The sequence below is a fragment of the Oryctolagus cuniculus genome, chromosome 1 (genome assembly GCF_964237555.1).
Source record: "Oryctolagus cuniculus chromosome 1, mOryCun1.1, whole genome shotgun sequence".
Lineage (NCBI taxonomy): Eukaryota > Metazoa > Chordata > Mammalia > Lagomorpha > Leporidae > Oryctolagus > Oryctolagus cuniculus.
The window spans coordinates 77,375,141-77,396,304 of record NC_091432.1 but is presented as its reverse complement, the minus strand read 5'-3'; the positions used below and the strand labels follow the sequence as shown (position 1 = coordinate 77,396,304).

Below are 21,164 nucleotides of genomic sequence, written 5' to 3'. Positions count from 1 at the left end.
ACTTCATCCTGTTTCTATGCTATTCCTCTCATTTGCTAGTAAAGTAGTAATGGATAACCAGAATGTTGGCCAATAAAGACCTGTTAGGACAATTTTTTTCCTGAGGTGATTTCAACTTCCATAGAAAACTCCTGAAGACTTTCCTGTTTTTGTTGTCTACTCATTTAGAAATGAATGGGATGAATAAATAAGTTTTTGCAACCCATCTATTCATCCCCTGGTTTAACTGTTAAGTTAAATAATGGCTTATATGAAAACATGCAATCATGGTTTTCTCCACCCCATTTCTCTCAGTTAAAGATAATTCTGGCTTCCCTTAGGGAAGCAAACTCAAACAAATGTTTACTGCAAATAATTAAATTGGCTGGGTTTATGCTTTCATTAACACCACAAATTCTGTTATTTAAAAAAATCAGATACATATCCTACCTGAATGTTAACCACTTCAAAACGAGAAGTCAATTATTTCAACTACAAAACTTGTTTTATAAACAACTGGGAGAAATATTTTAAAATAAAGATGTGTTTTCCAGGAATGAATGTTAGTTAAAACTAATAATTTCTTGAAAGCTTCTCTCTTACATTATAGTCATATTGTTAAACCAACTACACAAAATTTACTTCAAAATCATTCTATTTTAGTGTTATTTTAACATCAAAACCAATCATCAAGCCAAATACCAGAGACTCCTCAACACTCACTCTGTTGCTTCCCACAGTTGCGAACACTAACGGATCTCCTTCTTTACTGTGCCAGTTAAACTGAACTCCAAACAATGGTTGATTATGATCTTCCTATAAAATAACCAGGAAATAAGAAAATTTAATATATTAGAAACCAAAAGATGATGTAAACTAACTTTGCCCCCTTTTCCAGTTCCAATCCCTTTTGTGTATTATGCATGCATAAGCTGACTTTTGACACTAAAATTAAAAGATATCTGCTACTCTAGTTTTTACAATTTAAAATACTTATGAAGTTTTAGAAGAAGCAATGACTTAAATCACAGGTTAGGTAACAACTATTTCTCTATGAAAACATTTTGATATTTGCCTTTTATTTTCTTAAACTCAACCATATTTTTCTGAATCACAATGAACTGGATAATTTTGGTAGACACATTTAACCTCATAGGCCATGAGGACAGTTTATATTTTGGAAATAGGAAATTAACAAATAGCCTTAAAGAGGCAATGCAGCCTCTTTGACATTTACTGAATTTTAGTAGGTTTTGGTAGGCTTAGTTTTTTCTCTTGTAAAGTGAAGCATATGTGACTCAGCTCAAATTACTTTCTATGAAACTTGTGGAAATAATTTTAAATAATCTTGAGTCTGGATTTTAAAAGAAAAATATGTCAAGAAACTTTATAATAACACTTCAATAGTGGATACAAGGTAGGGAATGATCTATAACCTCACAGTTACCAGGATACATAGGAAGCATAGATGGATGGATGGAGAGAGGGAAAGAGACAGAGATTTAGAACACAATCCAGGTCTCCCACATGGGTGGCAGAAAACCAATTACCTAAGCCATCACCAATGCCTCCCAGGGTCAGAATTGGCAGAAAGCTACAGTCAAGAGCTGGAGCTGTGAATCAAACCCAGGCACATTGTGTGGGATGCAGGCATCTTAACTATGTACTAAATGCCTGCTCTCTGCTTTAGGATTTTACTGTCAATCTCCTGGCATAGAACACTAAACACTAATGTTCATGTTCACCTAAAGTTACTGTTTTTACTATTTTTTTTAAACTTTTAACAACTTTCACTTTCTTATCATTTGAAAACCCATAGCTTCAGACTTTGCAAATATTTAAGAGGCAGTTAAAAACATCTTCTGGATATGGTGGCTAAAATAGGTTAAAAAGTAAATAACAACATGCATGTATAGTAGACACTGCCATTTTTAATGATGAGATTAATTTCCTTTCATGGCGGTATAATTTGATACACTGAACACTGAAATTCTGCTAGACAGGAAAATATCACATAACCATACCTTCTTATGCTTCCTCAAGACTTTACCTAAAAGTATACACATATATTTTAAAAAGCTTTAATTTACATATGTGTAAGATAAAATAATGTATATTTTTCTCAGGAAAAATAAATGCAAATTGAAATCAAAGTGCACAAAAATATAATATTTTAAGTAAACATCAGTAATTCTTTTCATAGAGCAAATAAAAATACTTTTAAGGATGAAATAATTGAGATAACTCAATTGAGCCTTGATTTCCCTAAATATTAAATATTCAAATTTTTAAAGTGCGTACTTCTTTCCTTGAAAACAGTTACAAATAAAAGACAAAAGTTAAAATTTTAAAAACTGTAGACATCTGTTTCAATTTATATTGAAACGGTCACACTGGTTTCTTTTTAATAATGCTGCCAGAAGTGGCTCATGTTTTTTAACCTCTACCAAATTATGCAAAGTAATATTTTCCAAAATCCTTTATTTGAATACAAACAATAAAGCAAATCCAGCCTGCAAGTTTTGGTTTTATACATTAAATTAAAACAACTAAAATATAAAACCAAAAAAATTAAACACAGGAGGGATAATACACAAGCACACACACACATACACACACACAAACCTTCAAACACTATACACTGAAATATCTTAAACTTGACAGAGCATCTTGAGAATAAAATGTTTACCACTTTGGAATAATCATGAAGTCTTGTGTTCAGCCCACAAGATCCATCCTACTGTACATACCTTGAGACTATTTACACATTTGAAAGAATATTTGCATTTCTTTGATTTCCATTTTCCTTTTCCCCAACTTTTCCTTCCAGGTGCATTTGGTGTATTTGTGGGTGTATCAGGGCGTTCAGTGTTTGTACCACTTTCTATACTGATGGCATCATCCTGTAAGCAGCAAATCAGGGAAAACTGCATGAAATGGCAACACTGTATTTGGCAGCAAATGACTTTGCACTGAGAAGACATTCTCTGACCTTTAAAAAACTAATTTCTGCAAGAAGCAGAAAAATTTATTCCAACTTCCAAATAAAGATAAAAAGTATCCAGCCACACATTAGTATTTTATATTTCAGCAAAAATGAAAACAAAATGCAAATGAGAATGATAATGGAAGAGTAATATTGCCTTTAAATAATGTCACTGCTCTGTGCTAGTCACTTTAATACACTAGAACATCTAATCCTGCAGCAGGTTAGATGCTTAAGTATGGTTTCAGAGTGCCTCACTGCTCTCCTGATCCTAAGGGCCACTTTAATTCAAACCCAAAGCCAAGACTCCTAAATCTGACTGACCCTTATCATATGTCTTCCTAACAGTAGGTGACTGCTTGAGTATTAAGTCACCGCTTCACACTTTATTTATTTTTATCAATTCCATGTATTTCATATACACAGATACAGGAACACAGTGATATTTTCCATCTTAGCCTTCTACACTCTCCAGCCCACACTCCCACCCTTTTACCTCCTGCCTCTCCTATTTCCATTCTTATACTTCACACTTTAGATGTAATTTTTTTTCTCAAATTCTGCTTATTTATAAAATAGACCATTTAGAATGTTTTCAAAATTCTACCAACTTCTGAGCTATTTATAAGTGAAATCTGCCTCACAGTTTTAAAGTAGTAATAATATTCACGTTAGAATGTCAGAGACTCTTCTAAGATAAAGATTCTTAAAAATAGAAATGGTTGCAGGAAATCTTAAAAATTATTCTATTTATACATATCTCCAGCCTAGGCCTCTAATCTCAGAAGAGAATTTCATTACCCCCTTTTCTACATTTTCCAGTCTCCTTTAGAACAGAGATTTATTTAACTCTAAGACCTTAGGCTAGTAGTTCCTAAATTCATTATAGAGGAAGCCTTTTTTCATGGAGTGCATATTAGCATCAGTCAGGACAGATCTAGGAAACACTGTCTTAAGGGCTATTCTTAAGTTATTGTTTCCTAAGGCTGGTTTTAAGATATTTTAGAAAGCTAAAAATCAAGTGGGGTGTCAAAAGGTCTATTGAAAGATCTTATTTATTCACTTAAGGACAATATAGTATTAAATAGTCCTGGGCTTCACATGGCTCCAAAATGAAAAAAAAAAATTTTTTTTAAAAGACACTACACTGTTTATCTAGCATTAAAAAAAAAAAAAAAGAAAAAGAATGAAGGACAGGAGGCACACAGCAAAGTCTTAACAAATATTGGAACTGTGACTTCATGTAGTCAGTATTTCTAAAAATAGAAAACATGAAATTTTAAAATTGAGTTCCTAGATTGAAATCAGTTTTTCTCTCCCTATTTCCCCCCAACTTTCACAATTAAGATTCAACAGAACAATTCTGTGTCTCAATAGAAAACTATGCACTCTTCCAAGTCATCAGATTACAGTCCTTTTCATTGCCTACGTACTTACAACTTTTTTAAAATTATAGGTAACTGACAGGCAAACCTTGTCTCCAAACCAGAGGTTCAAGATGCCTTCTGTTCCTCTCCGTGGAAAGTTTCTTCATTTACAGTTCATCTCCACACTCCTTTACTCTATATAAATTTATAGTTTTGACTTTCCTCAGAATTTGCTTGGTTCCCTCATGAATCAAATAACTTTTTAACACATGCTCACTTAGCTTTTCATTAATTCATTAAATTACTTTTAATGTCAGATAAATGAAATAATAAAACTCTTACACCAGTTTTTCATTCTGGCTAATCACTGGCCTGTCAATCAAATGACCACACAAAATACTCTCAATACACCACATATTTTCACTGCTGACAACTTAATTTACCTACGTTCTCCAAAGGTGAATCAAGATGCAATCAAATGGAAACCTAACACTTTCATTTTATCAAGAACTTAAAATCAAATCCATGCCAGTGTCTCACAGGCTGGCTTTCACCCTACCTCCTCCTGTAAGATGCAGATGACCCTACCGTCTTCATTTGCCCAACAAGGAAACAGACAGGGAGTTACCACTAATTTGTCCTTTAATCTTGGCACAAGTTACTTAAGCAAAAAGACAAGTCTCTAGACTCAGCCTTCACTTTTCTCTTTTAACCACGGCAACCATTAGTACTCAGCCTGAAGCTATCTACTCTGCTGTCAATAGGATCTTTATAAGTTTGAGAAAATGGCAGATGACATACACAATAAACTTTAAAAAAGTTCTTTCAATTCTGTGACTCACTTTAACAATAGGAACTGCTCAAGCTGTCTTAACTTGAACTCAAAAACACATTTTTCCCACACCTATTTTTGGTCTTTTGTCATTATTCACCTCCCTCAAGAGCTGTGAGTTCTTTCTGAATTCAGTTTTTGTACAATATTCTCTACCCCTTCCCTTACTGACTTCCCTAACTATGTCCTAGATCATGAGTCCTTATGGAATTGAGAGGGCCTGTGAATTCAAATAAAAACACACACACAAAAAACTGCATTTTAACTTTCACAGCTCTTAACTGAAATTTAGCACTTCCTTTTATTATATAATACAAACAATATATGTGCTAATGTTACATGATTTTTTTCACCAATGGAAATCAGGTATTTTGAAATCACATTATATTGGTTACAGATATTGAAAAACTTGCTTATACTCATCACTGCCACCAGATCTGTTGCTAGTTCCTGTTATTTAAAGTGCTAATATTACTACACTTAAAATTTATTTTAGAAATATTTTATGCCACACTTTACAATTTCAAAATTCTAACTTTAGATATTGTATTTTATATATTTAAAAATGTTATTCTGAGAAGGCTCCGTAAGATTCATTAAAAGGTCCAAGGCACATACAGTTTCTAGCCAAATGGAGCAACCCAAACAAAGGCTAATCCAATCATTTGGATCTGAATAGCTTTAGAATGAAACAAAGAACACTGGCATTTCTCCTTAAGGGTCTGCAAAAAGAAAATAAGATTTCAATTGACTTCTTCTCCTGAAATTCTCCTAAATAGATTTAACATTTTCATATTTTGATTCGTCAGTATGTGAAATAGCCAGAAGAAACATACTATGGTGATCACAAAATAAGTACTATAAACAAATAACACTTGCTTAATACTTGATATAGGGCAGGTACTCCTCTAAGCACTTTACCTATATTACGTCATTTAATACAATAACTCATAAAGTTAAAAAAAAAAGCTTCTATACCCATTTTAAAGATGAGAAACTGAGGCAGCTAGGTCACATACTTTGCTTAAGGTCAAGCAACCAGTTAGAGTGGGGATTTTAACCTAACATGTGGATCCAGCGTCTGTGCTCCTAACTGCAGCCTAATCTGCCGACAGAATTTTACGAAAACGAAGAAATAAAACTTGGTCTTCAAGACTTGGAATGAAGATAAAAAATGTTAGACCCAATTATGTAGTGAGACTGGGGAGAACAAACAGAAATATACATATAGATATATTTAAAGTAATATCAGACAAACTTTCCAGAAATTTTAAGTGCAAAACCCCATAAGCTGACAATCTCCAAGAAATCTTTCTTCTCTGCAGAAAGCAATCTTTCCCCCACCGTTTCCGTGAAAATCCTGGTCATGACACCATGCCATAAACACGCTTCAGTAGGCATTCACGCTGGGGAATTTAAGGACAGCGTGTGTGAGATACAACATTTATTCCTAAAGCAGGCCAAACTGAGAAATGCTCGCACCAGCTTTCTAAAACACGTTCAAGATTTTTTTTTTTTTTTAGATTCTCATTATTGGATTCGCACAGGACGGGAGCAGACACCAGGCGCTCTTAAACACTCATTCAAACTCCATTAACTCAAAGATCTACCCTTTGCATCCTGAAGATTCTACAGGGGTCAGAGCGACACAGTGCCCGAACTCCTTTGAAAGAGTTCTCGACTGCCCGCTCCTTCCCACTCTTAGGGAAAAAAAAAAAAGAAAATCTAGCACGCCTTTTAAACTACTGGAATCTCAGACCCGCACTCTTCCCTCTATCTCCCAAAGGCCCGAACACTTCCCCACAGGCAGAGGAGAGCTCTCGGACCCATGCTCTCACTTAAGCCACTCTCCTTGGCCAACTTTCTGCCTGCTCTCGGCCGCGGCTCAAAATCCCCGCCAGACACAGGTTCGACTTCGCCCGCACGCCCTCCCCATCCCGGGCACGGGGTGACACCTCTCGCTCTACCCCCTCCCCGCCCCAGCGCCGGCCCCCCCATCCCGCACCCGCAGTTTTTAAAGAATCTAAAAACTCCCACTCCGCAGAGTCCCGTGGCTGCTCCGGGCCGCACTCACATTTTCGTCTCCAGAGAGGTCCGGGTTGCTGTTCTCGTCGCTGCTCAGCTTCTGCTTCTTGGCCGCAGGCATGTCTGTTCCCGCCGGCGCTGTCGACACTTCCCTCTCGGACATATTCCTCCGCCTCCCCCCAGGTTCCTGCCGCCTCGGGCGGGGCCTCCGCCACACCGCCGTCAAGCAAGCCCGTCCGGAGCTTGCCGCAAAGTTGCCACTGCCGCCGCCACCTCCACCGCTCCCCCCAGTGTCGCAAATCGCGCCCAGCCGCCGAGGCGGGCGTGCGTGCGACCCCGCCACACTGCTGAAAAAGGGGCGCGCGCGCGCGCCCTCCTGCGCGGCTTTCTGGCTCCTTCCCTTTCCCGACTCCCGTTTTGCCCTTTTCCCGCCGCCCCCCCGGCAGTTTGCACGGAGATGTAGGATCCGTTGGCTTAAGAGGGTAGTATTTCGTATGTCTCCCGTCCCCACCACCACCTCGAAAAGAACAGGCAGAACTCAAAAGGGATGCTCCGTCACCCCCTTCCTCCTTCCAGAGACGTTTCAGCCGCAATTGGCCCAATCCTTCGATCTCCGACTCGCTGCAAAGGGAGCGAAAGTCTGTGGATGGAGTAGACCACCGGTGTCCCAGGGGACGGGGGAAGCTTTGCTAAGTCACCTCTTGCTTAAGCTCTGCGTGCCAAGAGTCTTTAAACCTGAACTCGGGAGGTGACGACTTCACGAGATTCACGAGATTATGCCAACGTAACTTTTGCTTGAGGATGGGAATTTAAAAACCGTAGACTGAGTCGCACTTGCTTCCCCCATCTGGCAAATGGAAGGCACCCACCTGGAGGTGCGCACGCGCCGAGGCGTATTCTCGCGCTGGGTTGTGGGGGTCCCTCCTCCTCCAGGCCCCTCCTCTTTTCGAAATCTTGTTTGCTGAACCTGGTAGTTTTCTACTGCGTGTGCATAGCCAGGGATGGATTTCAAAGCGCTACCAATCATCGTCTCAGGACGCACCCTAAATTCTTGACGGATGTTTGGTCTGATGAATATTTATTGCAATAATTTTTTTAACCTCAACCGGTTGTGGCCAATATTGGCTAAGGTTTAAGTAGAAGTGTGCTAAAATTACAGACCCTTGAACAGCTACAACTCAAGTGCTCTTTTTAAACAAGGCCCTGAAAAACTCAAAGGCCTATAAATCGGTGGATAGTTCCAACTATGAACCCGTGAGACTTAAGCGACAGGCAAATAACAATACAATTTTAGTACTTCACCAAAATAGTTTCTGTTACTTACATCTGCACTCTTGACAGGTGCAGAATACATTGGTGAGTCTTGTTGATTTGTCAGATGGGTCATCAAGCCGTACAACTGAAGGAAACGCAGCCTCCTTTGTTTTAGAACACAGTTGTGAGTGCTGGTATTTCTGGACCTCAGTGTCCTCATCTGTAAATGCGTGGAAGTGAGAAGGAACCCAGCATACCTTGAGCACCTGCCTGATATGTTTTCTCTTTTGGATCTCGTCGTAAGACACAAGGGATAACCAGTCTAGTGTCGCAGCCATAAAATTGTAGTATACTTGAATTACTTCTGCAAGATGATTTGACAGTGAGAAGATCTGTTTTACTCTCTGCAGATTGCAAGTCATTCCTCCTTTTGAAGTTAGCAGAGAATTCTTGGTTGAGAATGAAAAAAGGAAAGTGAAGCAAAGAGAGGGCAGAGTAAGACATATTTACAATAAAGATTCAGGAAAAATATGGACGCTGAAAAAGTCCAGGTCTTACTAATTGCAGTATTTGTGGAACACTCTCAATGTGCCAGGCACTGCTAAGCACTCCTCAGGTGTGGGGGAGAGATGTGACAGATGAGTCAGCTATGAGAAAGGTAAGATGTGCTTCAGTGTGACACCTTTTTGGGCAAAGACAGATACTCTGTTTTATTGAGAAAGCTGTTTGTGAAATATAACTCTACAAGGAACGGATAATCAGCTAACACATTTCAGATTGCTGCGTGGGTCCAGTGGGATGTGGGAGTCAGCTTCTAGTCATAACATGGAGTAAGTGCTGACCATTTGGATAAAGGGTACATGAAAAGAAAATAACCCAAAGATATTCAGCACTCATGTTATCTGTAACAAAGCAAAAATGTTTTTAAAGAGTCTTATTAAAACTAGGAGGGATTTTTTATATGTTCTGATACGTTTGGGATGGATGAATGATGGAAATTAGTTCATATTCATTATAACTAATGTTAAAGATAAATTATTCTGATACTTCCTTCAGGACTATTTTGAAAGAGACCAAGATTGTAGGGGAGAGAAATTGGGCTCAGCTCCTCCAAACACAACAAATACAAGTGGGGATTTAAAATCAAAGAGTTGCTGCTGTTGGCCTGGCCTAGCCCTGGCTATTGTGGGTATTTGGAGGGTGAACCAGTGGGTAGAAGATCCTCTCTCTCTCTCTCTCTCTCTCTGTATGTGTGTGTGTGTGTGTGTGTGTGTGTGTCTGTATCTGTCTCTCTGCCTTTCAAATAAAATGAAAGTAGAAAACTTAATTTTGAAAAAGTAAAGTTTATTAAAATCATAGTTTCTCAATACTGATTTATCCTACTGTGAGGAATTTAAAGAACTATCACAGTTGAGAGGTCTCTCCACATACATTTTTTTAAAGATTTATTTTGTATTTATTTGAAAGACAGATTTACAGAGAGAGGTATAGACAGAGAGAGAGGTCTTCCATCCACTGGTTCACTCCCCGGATGGCCGCAACAGCCAGAGCTGCACCGATCTGAAGGCAGCAGCCAGGAGCTTCTTCCAGGTCTCCCACATGGGTGCGGGGGCCCAAGAACTTGTGCCATCTTCTACTGCTTTCCCAAGCCATAGCAGAGAGCTGGATTGGAAGAGGAGCAGCTGGGACTAGAACTGACAGCCTTATGCGATGCTGGAGCTTCAGGCCAGGGCTTTAACCCGCTGCGCTACAGCGCTGGTCCCATCCACATACATTTTTTAAATGAGGACAAAGAGGCTTAGGGTGATTGCACAGTTTACCCAAAGACACACAACTCTTCAAGTGACAGAGTAGGAAAATCATAGAATTTATTGGAAAGCCAAAGCACTTCTGCCTCTAGATGATGTAGACACCGGCAGCTCTAGATTTACAATTCTACTGATGGAGCTTGGTCTTTGGACCACAGTCTTTTATACACTTTCAAAGAGCTATCTCACTTGGGACAGAAAGAGAACATAACAAGAGAAACCTACAGAAAGCTCGAACAATCTAGAATATAATTTAGAGTAATGTGCTATTTCATTTTGAACAGTGTACTATGATAGTATAAGATGTTAACAATGAAGAAAACTGGATGAGGGCCATATAGGAACTGTCTATACTATATTTGGCACTTTTATGTAAAGTTATCCCAACATTTAAAACTATTTTCAGAAATCTATCTTATATTAGATTGAGAATTCTGTAGAAATATTTCTTAGTCTTCAAGGAAGATTTGATTGATTTATTATGCAGAATTTCCAAGATCACTTAGTTATATAGGAAAGGAAAATTCACAACCTACTTTGGCATTCTACTGTCTTCTAAGCTTCATATCAAGAAATGAGTTTCAAAAGCTAAATAAAATCCTTCGCATTTCAATTGAAGTCTATTTCTCATTCATTGTCTCTTCTGCTTCATGACTAGGAGATATTCACCATCACTCATGCAATGTGTAGTCACATGCTCGCAGATCTAATTTTCTATGAACAGAACATCATATGGCTTCTCTGAACACTTTAAACCCAATCAGGAAGAATTTACTGAATGCCGTTTATGTGCCAAACAGTGTGGTAATTCAGAGGTGGGGCTCAATAAAAAGGAAATCAAGAACAATACCTATCTTCAAAAATCCTAGTGTTCTTTCAGCATTAAAAAATATCTCATATATTTAATATATGTTTACTGAGTACCCACTGTATGTGACCAGTGTTACAGGTGTGGAAGAGGCTTGATAATAAGCTAAACCAGACAGGTTCTGTTGTAGAGCTTATTGTCTAGTGGGAGAAGCAAATATTAACTAAATAATCACCAAATAGTATATGAAGTTACAATTATGGTAACTGATAAAAAGGGGAAGTACAAGATCAGGGCTACTGCTAGCCCTTATGGTGCCTTTGTGCTGTTTTTCAAAAGGCACTGCCATATGTAGAAACAGCCTAGAGTAGGTATGGCTAGGCAAGCAGACTATGCCTTGGTGAATTAGAAAAAGGCATGAATTCTTCCAGGTAGATAAAGCCCTGTTCTGCATGCAAGGCTCTGCGAGAAGAGCGTTTAAGCACCACACAACACTACAGCTGGGGACCTTTGTTTAGATGAACCAACTACATAAGCGTCCATAGTAGTCCTCCAAAGCGTCTGTGGACATACATAATAAAGTGAGATTGGAGGGTTTCCCTGAACAGACAGAAGAAGGGAACTAAAAGAAGAATGGGAGTGAACCAGGTATATGAGGAGGACAGTCTAGAAAGTTTGCACAGCACGAGCAAAGGCTAAGGGTCAGGAATGAAGGGGGCTGAAAAAGTGAAGGAGTGTTGGCTGGCGCTGCGTCTCACTAGGCTAATCCTCTGCCTGTGGTGTCGGCATCCTGGGTTCTAGTCCCGGTCAGGGCGCCGGATTCTGTCCCAGTTGCTTCTCTTCCAGTCCAGCTCTCTGCTGTGGGCCGGGAAGGCAGTGGAGGATGGCCGAAGTGCTTGGGCCCTGCACCTGCGTGGGAGACCAGGAGGAAGCACCTGGTTCCTGGCTTCAGATTGGTGCAGCACGTCGGCTGTAGCGGCCATTTGGGGGGGTGAACCAACGGAAGGAAAACCTTTCTATCTGTCTCTCTCACTGTCTAACTCTGCCTGTCCAAAAAAAAAAAAAAAAAAAAAAGTGAAGGAGTGTGGGAATAAAGGCTGGAAATGGAGGACGGAGATCAGATCGTGCAAACCTTATAGACCTATAGACCATCTTATGATTGTTAAAATGTATCTCCTGCTGGGAAGACTTATACAGAAGAATCTAAATGGCATTACTTGATTTTATTTTAATATTTTAATTTTTGTTTATTTGGGTGGGAGAGAAGGAGAGAGAATAGCGATATGGCGCTCCCATCCACTGGTTTACTCCCCAGATGCCTGCAGCAGTTCTGGGCTGGGCCAGGACTAAAGCCAGGAGCCAGGAGCCAGGAGCCAGGAATTCAATCCAGGTCTCCCACATGCGTGATGGGAACCCAAATACTTGGGCTATCACTGTTGCCTCCCAGGGTCAGGAGGAAGCAGGAAGTTGGAGTCAGAAGCTGGAGCTGGGTACTGAACCCAGGTACTCTGATGTGGAACACAAGTGTCTTAGCTGCTAGGCTAAACACCTGCTCCCTGTTTTAATTTTTTTGTTGATGTTTTACTTATATTCAGGGAAATAGGCAAATCTTAAGTATAGAGTTCAGTGAGCTTTACTGCAGGTATACACCTATGTAATTTACACCCCATCAAAATATAGATGGAACTTACAGCACTTCAGAAAGTTTCCTCTTGCCTCTTGCCATTTGAACCCGTCCCCTCATCCTTCTTAGGCAATTATAATTTTGTTGCCTATATTAGTATATTAGTTTTGCCTTATATTGGTTTTGCCTAATCTAGAACTACATATAAATGGAATAATTCATTATGTACTCTTTTGTGTCAGGTTTTTTTTTCTCAACACAATGTTTTTGAGATTTATAAAATGATGTTAACTTTTAAAGAAAAAAATCTGTCTAGATCAGATGTGCTCAAATGGTAACAAGCCTGAGACTCATCTGGATAGCGTGTTGAGGGCCTCATCTCCACAGACTGTGATACACTGGGTTGGGAGGCACCTCCTTAATTCACATTTCTTACAAACTCATAAGTGATGCCAATGCTGCTGATTTGGGGACCACACTGCAAGAACCACTGGTTTAGATAATAAAAATCAGAAATGTCTTATAAACATTTTTTAGGGATTGATTCATTCAGTAAACATTTTTTAAGGACTTGGTTTGTGCCAGGTACTTTTTCAGTGCTGGGTTTATGTTCAGCTCAGTTCTGGCCATTGCCACCATCTGGGGAGTGAACCAGGGTTTGGAAGACCTCTCTCTCCCTCTCTGTAACTCTGCCTTTCTTTTCTTTCTTTCTTTTTTTTTTTTTTTTTTTTTTTTTTTTTTATGACAGGCAGAGTGGACAGTGAGAGAGAGAGACAGAGAGAAAGGTCTTCCTTTGCCGTTGGTTCACCCTCCAATGGCCGCCGCGGCTGGCGCGCTGCGGCCGGCGCACCGCGCTGATCCGATGGCAGGAGCCAGGAGCCAGGTGCTTTTCCTGGTCTCCCATGGGGTGCAGGGCCCAAGCACCTGGGCCATCCTCCACTGCACTCCCTGGCCACAGCAGAGGGCTGGCCTGGAAGAGGGGCAACCGGGACAGAATCCGGCACCCCGACCGGGACTAGAACCCGGTGTGCCGGCGCCGCTAGGCGGAGGATTAGCCTAGTGAGCCGCGGCGCCGGCTCTTTTTTTTTTTTTTAAGATTTATTTATTTGAAAGTCAGAGTTTCACAGAGAGGAGAGGCAGAGATCAAGAGAGAGAGAGAGAGATCAAGAGAGAGAGAGAGAGGTCTTCCATCTGTTGGTTTACTCCCCAGATGAACGCAATGACCGGAGCTGCGACAATCTGAAGCCAGGAGCCAGGAGCCAGGAGCTTCTTCCGGGTCTCCCATGCACGTGCAGGAGGCCAAGCACTTGGGCCATCTTCTACTGCTATCCCAGGCCACAGCAGAGAGCTGGATTGGAAGAGGAGCAGCTGGGTCCCAAACCGGCACTATATGGGATGCCGGCACTTTAGGCCAGGGCTTTAACCCACTGCACCACTGCACCACTGCACCACTGCACCACAGCGCCGGCCCCCTCCATGAACTTTTAAAAGCCTCTTATTACTACTGTACACTATAAAAAGAGATATTCAACTAAAGAGTGCTGTAATATCACTAATAGGTAAGGTATATTATGTTTTGCATAATAATTCTGGTGTACCCAAAAGCAGTGTGTTAGAGTCTTCATTCCCAGAATCTTAAGTTAATGAATTAAGGGTAGAATTTATCCAATTATGGTGTCTAAAGGTGGGGACTTGAAAGGAGATTAGATTGGATTAAGTTGTTTGGTGGAGCCCTTATGATTGGATTATTGTGGATTTATAAGAAGAGATCACAGAGATGCTGAGCATGCCTCCTGTCTCTCTGCCTGATCTCTGCCTTTTGACCTCAAAAACCGTGAGCTTAAACAAACCTTCTTCTTTTACAGGTAGCTTTTCTTAGATACTTATTATAGTGACTAAATTTGGCTTATACAGAAAGCAACTAACTTGAGCTGGGTGGAACTATGAGAATTTCATGAAGATGTGAGAATTAGCTTGGAAAGTAAATTTTTGTCAGTGTTACCATAAAGGAATTTGAGAGACAGAGACAATCCACTGGATGCAAATGCTGTATTCCAAACACTGGTATGGTATACTCTATTGTGTGTAAAGAAAAGCTTTTCAGGATTAGTTATAGCTTGAACAAAATCTCCCTCAAGATTATAAAATGGCTTTGCTTACCAAGTACAACCATATGGTTGCTAATTTGGTTTACAGGTTTTCTTGATAATGAGAAAGAAATGCAATAAAGGAGGAACATTTGCATTTTAGTTGCTGAGAAGATACATTCCACAGCATAACTTTAATATTTTAGCATATGATTTATGAACATGTATCTTGTTAGTTTAGGAGGGCCTGGATCATGAAAATCCTGATGCCATTGGTCTCAGAGTTCCCTGGGTAAGATTGGAAATGGGGATATGAGCTCTGAGGCCGTCTCAGTACTAGACACCTGAACTTAGGCAGTGCCAACAAAGATGGAAAACATGGGATTTCCAGAGATATTTAAGAAATATAGGCCGGCACCGCGGCTCAATAGGCTAATCCTCCACCTGCAGCGCTGGCACACTGGGTTCTAGTCCCGGTCGGGGCGCTGGATTCTGTCCCGGTTGCTCCTCTTCCAGTCCAGCTCTCTGCTGTGGCCAGGGAGTGCAGTGGAGGATGGCCCAAGTGCTTGGGTCCTGCACCCCATGGGAGACCAGGAGAAGCACCTGGCTCCTGCCTTGGGATCAGTGTGGTGTGCCGGACGCAGCCCGCTGGCCGCAGCAGCCATTGAGTGGTGAACCAACGGAAAAGGGAGACTTTTCTCTCTGTCTCTCACTGTCCACTCTGCCTGTAAAAAAAAAAAAAAAAAAAAAAGAAGAAGAAGAAAGAAAGAAAAAGAAATACAATCACCAGGACTTGATAATTCATGAAACATGATGGGTGAAAGGAGAGAAGCAGAGGATGACTCAGGTTTATAGTTTGGCTGATGTGATGGATGGTGGTATCTCTATGAGGGAGAAATAGGAGAATTAAGAAGAATTTTTAACCTTTAGTCTTGAGAAGTATCTTAGTCAGATTTTCATCGCTACAATTAAATAACTAAGACAGGCTACTTATGAAGAGACGAGGTTTATTTTGACTTATGTTTTTGGAGTTTCATAGCCCAAGATAGGGTGGCCCTACTGGTTCAGCCTTGCTGGTACAGTCCCCAGGTGGAGCATCACATGACGAGAGGGAGTATATGCCTCTGTCTGTGTCTCTTCTAAAGACAACCAACAACCTAATCCTACCTAAGCATTTCCTAAAGGCTCCACCTCGGAACACCATAACTGGGTTAAGTAGTTCTCTCTTAGTACAATTAACTTATGACTTTGGGATTTAAACTTCTGCATGCTTTCAGGATACAACTCTTGTTCCAACAATTGTAACTTTACTTCTCAAATTCAATATATTATTTAAGGGCAAATGCAAATAGCAATGATCTATAATTAATTTAAGGGAAGAATTAGCTCAAAAACTGGAGATAATTCCAATATTTTGTCTTTCAAAAGAAATTTCTGTGAGCATTAAATGAGCAATATGTGTGAAAGATTTTCAGTGATTTATTATTGCAAGAAAAAGATTTGAATGATAAATTTATTTTTATTTTTGAAACAGAGGTTGTTCTTTTTTTTTTTTTTTTTTTTTTTTTTTTGACAGGCAGAGTGGACAGTGAGAGAGAGAGAGACAGAGAGAGAGGTCTTCCTTTGCCATTGGTTCACCCTCCAATGGCCGCCACGGCCGGCGCACCACACTGATCCGATGGCAGGAGCCAGGTACTTCTCCTGGTCTCCCATGGGGTGCAGGGCCCAAGGACTTGGGCCATCCTCCACTGCCCTCCCTGGCCACAGCAGAGAACTGGCCTGGAAGAGGGGCAACCAAGACAAAATCCATCACCCCAACTGGGACTAGAACCCGGTGTGCCAGCGCCGCAAGGCGGAGGATTAGCCTATTGAGCCGCGGCGCCGGCCACAGAGGTTGTTCTTGCTTAAAATTATCAACCTTGCCTTTAGTTTGGAATAATAAAAATTTTTTTAAAGATTTATTTATGCCGGCGCCGCAGCTCACTAGGCTAATCCTCTGCCTTGCGGCGCCGGCACACCGGGTTCTAGTCCTGGTCGGGGCGCTGGATTCTTTCCTGGTTGCCCCTCTTCCAGGCCAGCTCTCTGCTGTGGCCAGGGAGTGCAGTGGAGGATGGCCCAAGTGCTTGGGCCCTGTACCCCATGGGAGACCAGGATAAGCACCTGGCTCCTGTCATCGGATCAGCGCGGTGCACCGGCCGCAGCGCGCCGGCTGCGGCAGCCATTGGAGGGTGAACCAACGGCAAAGGAAGACCTTTCTCTCTCTCTCTCACTGTCCACTCTGCCTGTCAAAAAAAAAAAAAAAAAGAAAAAGAAAAGAAAAGAAGACTTATTTATTTCTTTGAAAGGCAGAGTTACAGAGAGAGAGGGAAAAACATACATTTGCGTGCACACACACACACACACACACACCTTCCATCCACTGGTGCATTTCCCCAAATGGCCTCAGTGATCAGGGCTGGGCCAGGCTAAAGCCTGGAACTCTATCTGGGTCTCCCATGTGAGTGATGCAAGCACTTGAGCCATCTTCTGCTGCTTTCCCAAGTACATTAGCAGGGAGCTGGATCAAATGTGGAGTAGGGACTTGAATAGGCCCTCAAATGGGGTGCCATCATCACAGGTAGTGGCTTCACCCAGGATGCAATGCTGACTTCTCTTCCTTTCCCTTCCCCTCCCAGCCTCCCCTCCCTTACCTTTTCTACCTTGGCTCTCTTGCTCTTTCTCTCTTTTCTTTCTTTCTTTTTTTAAGGAATAGTAAAATTTTATACATAATTTTCCCCTTATACAATTTTTAAAAAGTATGAAGAAAAATATGATTTGTAAATGACTATTTTCTGAGATCCTCAATGCTCTTTTCAAATGTAAATCAAAATCTTCATACACTAAGACAGAAAAGGTTTAAGATGTTGTACTAAGAGGAAACATGTGCTAGACAGATTGATAGTTTATCTCACCTAATCTTGACAACATCCTTGTATCTGTGTTTACAGATAAGGAGGTTGAGCCAGAAAAGTTAAATTGCAAACTCTGAGTCATAGAGGACATAAGGGTAGAGTTAAGTTTGAAACCACACAATCTAACTCTGGGACCTGAGTTCTTTTTTCCTGTACCATATGGTTTCCCACCAGGTTAGCTGTCCACATGTCTATCTCTGTGCCAGTGGACTTGTCTCTCCCTCTCCCTCTCCCTCTCTCTCTCTCTCTCTCCCCTTCTCTATATTTCTGTTAATAAACATGTATTATTTTGGGATTAAGAAAAAAGTTAGAGAACACTTATTATACTTTATGGAATGAAGTGTTGCCAATTCACCAATTAAAATAAATTATAATTTTGTCCTTTGACAAAATATTTGAATAAATAAAACAAGATAATAAAATGGATGAGATAGAAAGCAAAATAAAGCTGAAAAAGAAAAAAAGGCTATTTTATAAAGCAAACACATAATTTATTTTAAATGGATCAATTATTATTTATCCACTGAAAAGAACACCTCTGGACCTAATTTTGATTTTAAGCATTAGAACATTGCCATTTGAAGGCAAAGTCTTGCCTGGTGCATGGTACAGATTATAGACTTAATTCCCTGAAAATAGACCATAATTATAGCCAGGGTAATTAACTATCATTATCTTAGAGTTGAATAGCATATATACAAGCTCAATTTTGAAATTAAGCTTTAGGAACTAAAGTCAAATACTCAGTTTTGTTATTGTTATAGCCCCTTAGAAGTGTGAAAACTCCATTTCCAATTTCTTTGTAGACCTTTGGCTTTCCTTTTTCCTATGTTCATATTGGTTTGTTAGTATCTGATGTCTCAGGAAAATTAGCCTATTGAGTCAGATAATGCTGTTTATGTTGGAATAGGTAACATAAGGGATTTTTTTTGTAGTTGAAAGCATAATTACACAGATTAAATTACACACAGTTTCCAAAAACAACATGAGGTACTTAAAGGAAAAAAAAAAAAAAAAACCTCTGAAGCAGGTTGCATATGGACTCACTGACCTTGACATTAATCAGCCATCAGTACATGTAATCAAAGCAAGAAGAGAGTTATACTTACTATATGTTATGCAAAGTAACTTACTTCTCTTAGCTTGAAGATATGTGTATATTTAAAATATGGAGAAAAATTCATGAATATGATTAAAACAATAGGGTTTTTCCAAGTGAAGTTGTGAAAGGTTAAAAACATACATACTGTGAAAAGGGGATTTGGGGAGTGAATCAGAAATTACACATTTTAAATTCACCCCAACATGGGTTCTTACTTTATTTTGTTTCTTTGAAAGAACAAAAGGTGATCTCTTGTTCTTAGAACAGATTTGTTAGAGCTAGTTCAAGAACTCAGAAGGCACAGAGTGTCAAATAATTGAATAGAATTTTGATGAGTTAAGTGTAAACTAGTCAGAAACATAGATTACACTCCTCAAAGTGCACATGAGTTTAAAAGTGCAGAGGGAAACATGTGCAGAGGGATTCTGAAACCCAAATACCTGAAAAGCTGCACTTCAGCATTTGAGGTGTACAGTAAATGAGACCATGGGTAAATGGTGGACATTACTTGCGTTAACTTCACTTCTCCTCCTCACATCTTCTAAATTTTACACAGATAAGGATTCTTTATTAGTAAGGGTTCTCGAGAGAAAGGGAGAGAGAGAGAGAGAGAGAGAGAGAGAGAGAGAGAGAGAGAGAACCAATAGGATGAGGGAGAGGGGAGAAAACGAATTTATTTTAAAGGATTGCCTTGCCTCATGCAATTATGGAAGCTGGAAAGTTCAAAATCTGCAGTTCCAATGTGAAGGCCATCTGCTGGCAGAATTCCCTTGTGTTCAAAAGAGATCAGTTCTATTCAGGCCTTCAGCTGATTCTATGAGAATCCCCTATATTGTAGAGAACAGTCTGCTTTATTCAAAGTCCACTGATGTAAATGTTATTCTCATCCAAACACCCTCATAGAAACATCCAGAATTTTGTTTAGCCAAATATCTGGTTACTGCAGTTCAAACAAGTTGACTCATAAAATTAGCCATCAAAGATGCCAATGTGCTTGATATTGTCTGTTCATGAAATTTTACAGTTAAATTACTAAAACTATGTCAGTTCAAAGGCATAAATAGAATTCACTGGCCAACCTTTAGAGCTGGGAGTCAGGCGCTGTGGCTCAGCTGTTTTGCCACTGCTTGGGATGCCCGCATCTCAGAATGCCAATTATCAAGTACTGTCTCCACTTCTGATCCAACTTCCTGCTAATGCATACCCTGAGCAGCAGCAAATAGCTCAAGTAGTTGGGTCCCTGCCATTCACATGGGAGACCTGAATTAAATTTTGAGCTCATCACTTTGGCCCAACTCAGTCCCAGCTGTTGCGAGCATTTGGGGAGGGCATGAATCAACAAATGGAGATGGATTGATCTGTCTCTCTCTCTCTTTCTGCCTTTCAAATAGATAAATAATTTAAACAAAAACTTTTAGAGCTGGAAAGATCATTGGAGACCTTCGAGTGTTATTTCTTAAAAGGGATGTTGTGGTCCACACAACAGATTCATAGAATGAGAATCACTTTAAGTAACACTCTGACTGCAGAATCAACCCTTAAGGCTTCCTGGTCTGGCTGAAAAGCCCATGAGAGCATTTCAGGCATGGAAAGCCAAGACACTGTGACAAAAAATTTCCCACATAAAGGATCTCAGTGAGTGAGACCCCAGTAAAGAAGTGGCCATCACAGAAGAATGTACTTTTCTCTAAAGGGAGGAGAGAACTTGCATTTTGCTTATGGCCTTGTCCAAATACTGACAGAGTCTCTGGACTCAAAAAGCTTCCACAGCCCAGGCAGTGCATGTCAAGAGCCTCAGGTGATCACTGACATCATACATAAGAGTGTTAATTGTTAAATCAGCAACAGGAGTCACTGTGCATTAACTCCCCATGCAGGACTTCTGTCCTCAATGAGTTGTATTATGAGAACTAACTATAAAACTAGTTCTCAAACAGTTGTGTGTGTGTGTGTGTGTGTGTGCGTGCAAATTGTTGAAATCTTTACTTAGTCTAGAGTTGGTCTTCTGTGTCCAAAGTTAACTGAAAATAAATCTTGGGTCCGGCGCTGTGGCGTAGCAGCTTAACGCCCTGGCCTGAAGTGCCAGCATCCCATATGGGTGCCAGTTTTAGTCCCAGCTGCTCCTCTTCCAATCCAGCTCTCTGCTATGGCCTGGGAAAGCAGTAGAAGATGGCGCAAGTGCTTGGGCCCCTGCACCCATGTGGGAGACCTGGAAGAAGCTCCTGGCTCCTGGCTTCGGATCAGTGCAGCTCCGGCCGTTGCGGCTACCTGGAGAGTGAACCATCAGATGGAATACCTCTCTCTCTCTCTCTCTCTCTCTGCCTCTCCTCTCTCTGTGTTA

At 40.5% G+C, this 21,164-nt stretch overlaps 1 protein-coding gene across 2 annotated transcripts in view; it reads right to left on the bottom strand.

Annotated features, from left to right (window-relative positions):
* The window catches only part of EED (embryonic ectoderm development), a 44,049-nt gene extending 35,912 nt beyond the window's left edge, over positions 1 to 8,137 (bottom strand). The window contains exons 1-3 of one of the 2 annotated variants that reach the window (XM_002708655.5): positions 7,239 to 8,137; positions 2,730 to 2,882; positions 703 to 795 (exon numbers count right to left, since the gene is read on the bottom strand). In XM_002708655.5, coding sequence (XP_002708701.1) covers positions 703 to 795; positions 2,730 to 2,882; positions 7,239 to 7,352 — 360 coding nt within the window. In that variant the 5' untranslated portion in view covers positions 7,353 to 8,137. The remainder of the gene's footprint in view (positions 1 to 702; positions 796 to 2,729; positions 2,883 to 7,238) is intronic. The other variant, XM_070076476.1, reaches the window with a different exon arrangement.
* Positions 8,138 to 21,164: the final 13,027 nt, after the last annotated feature.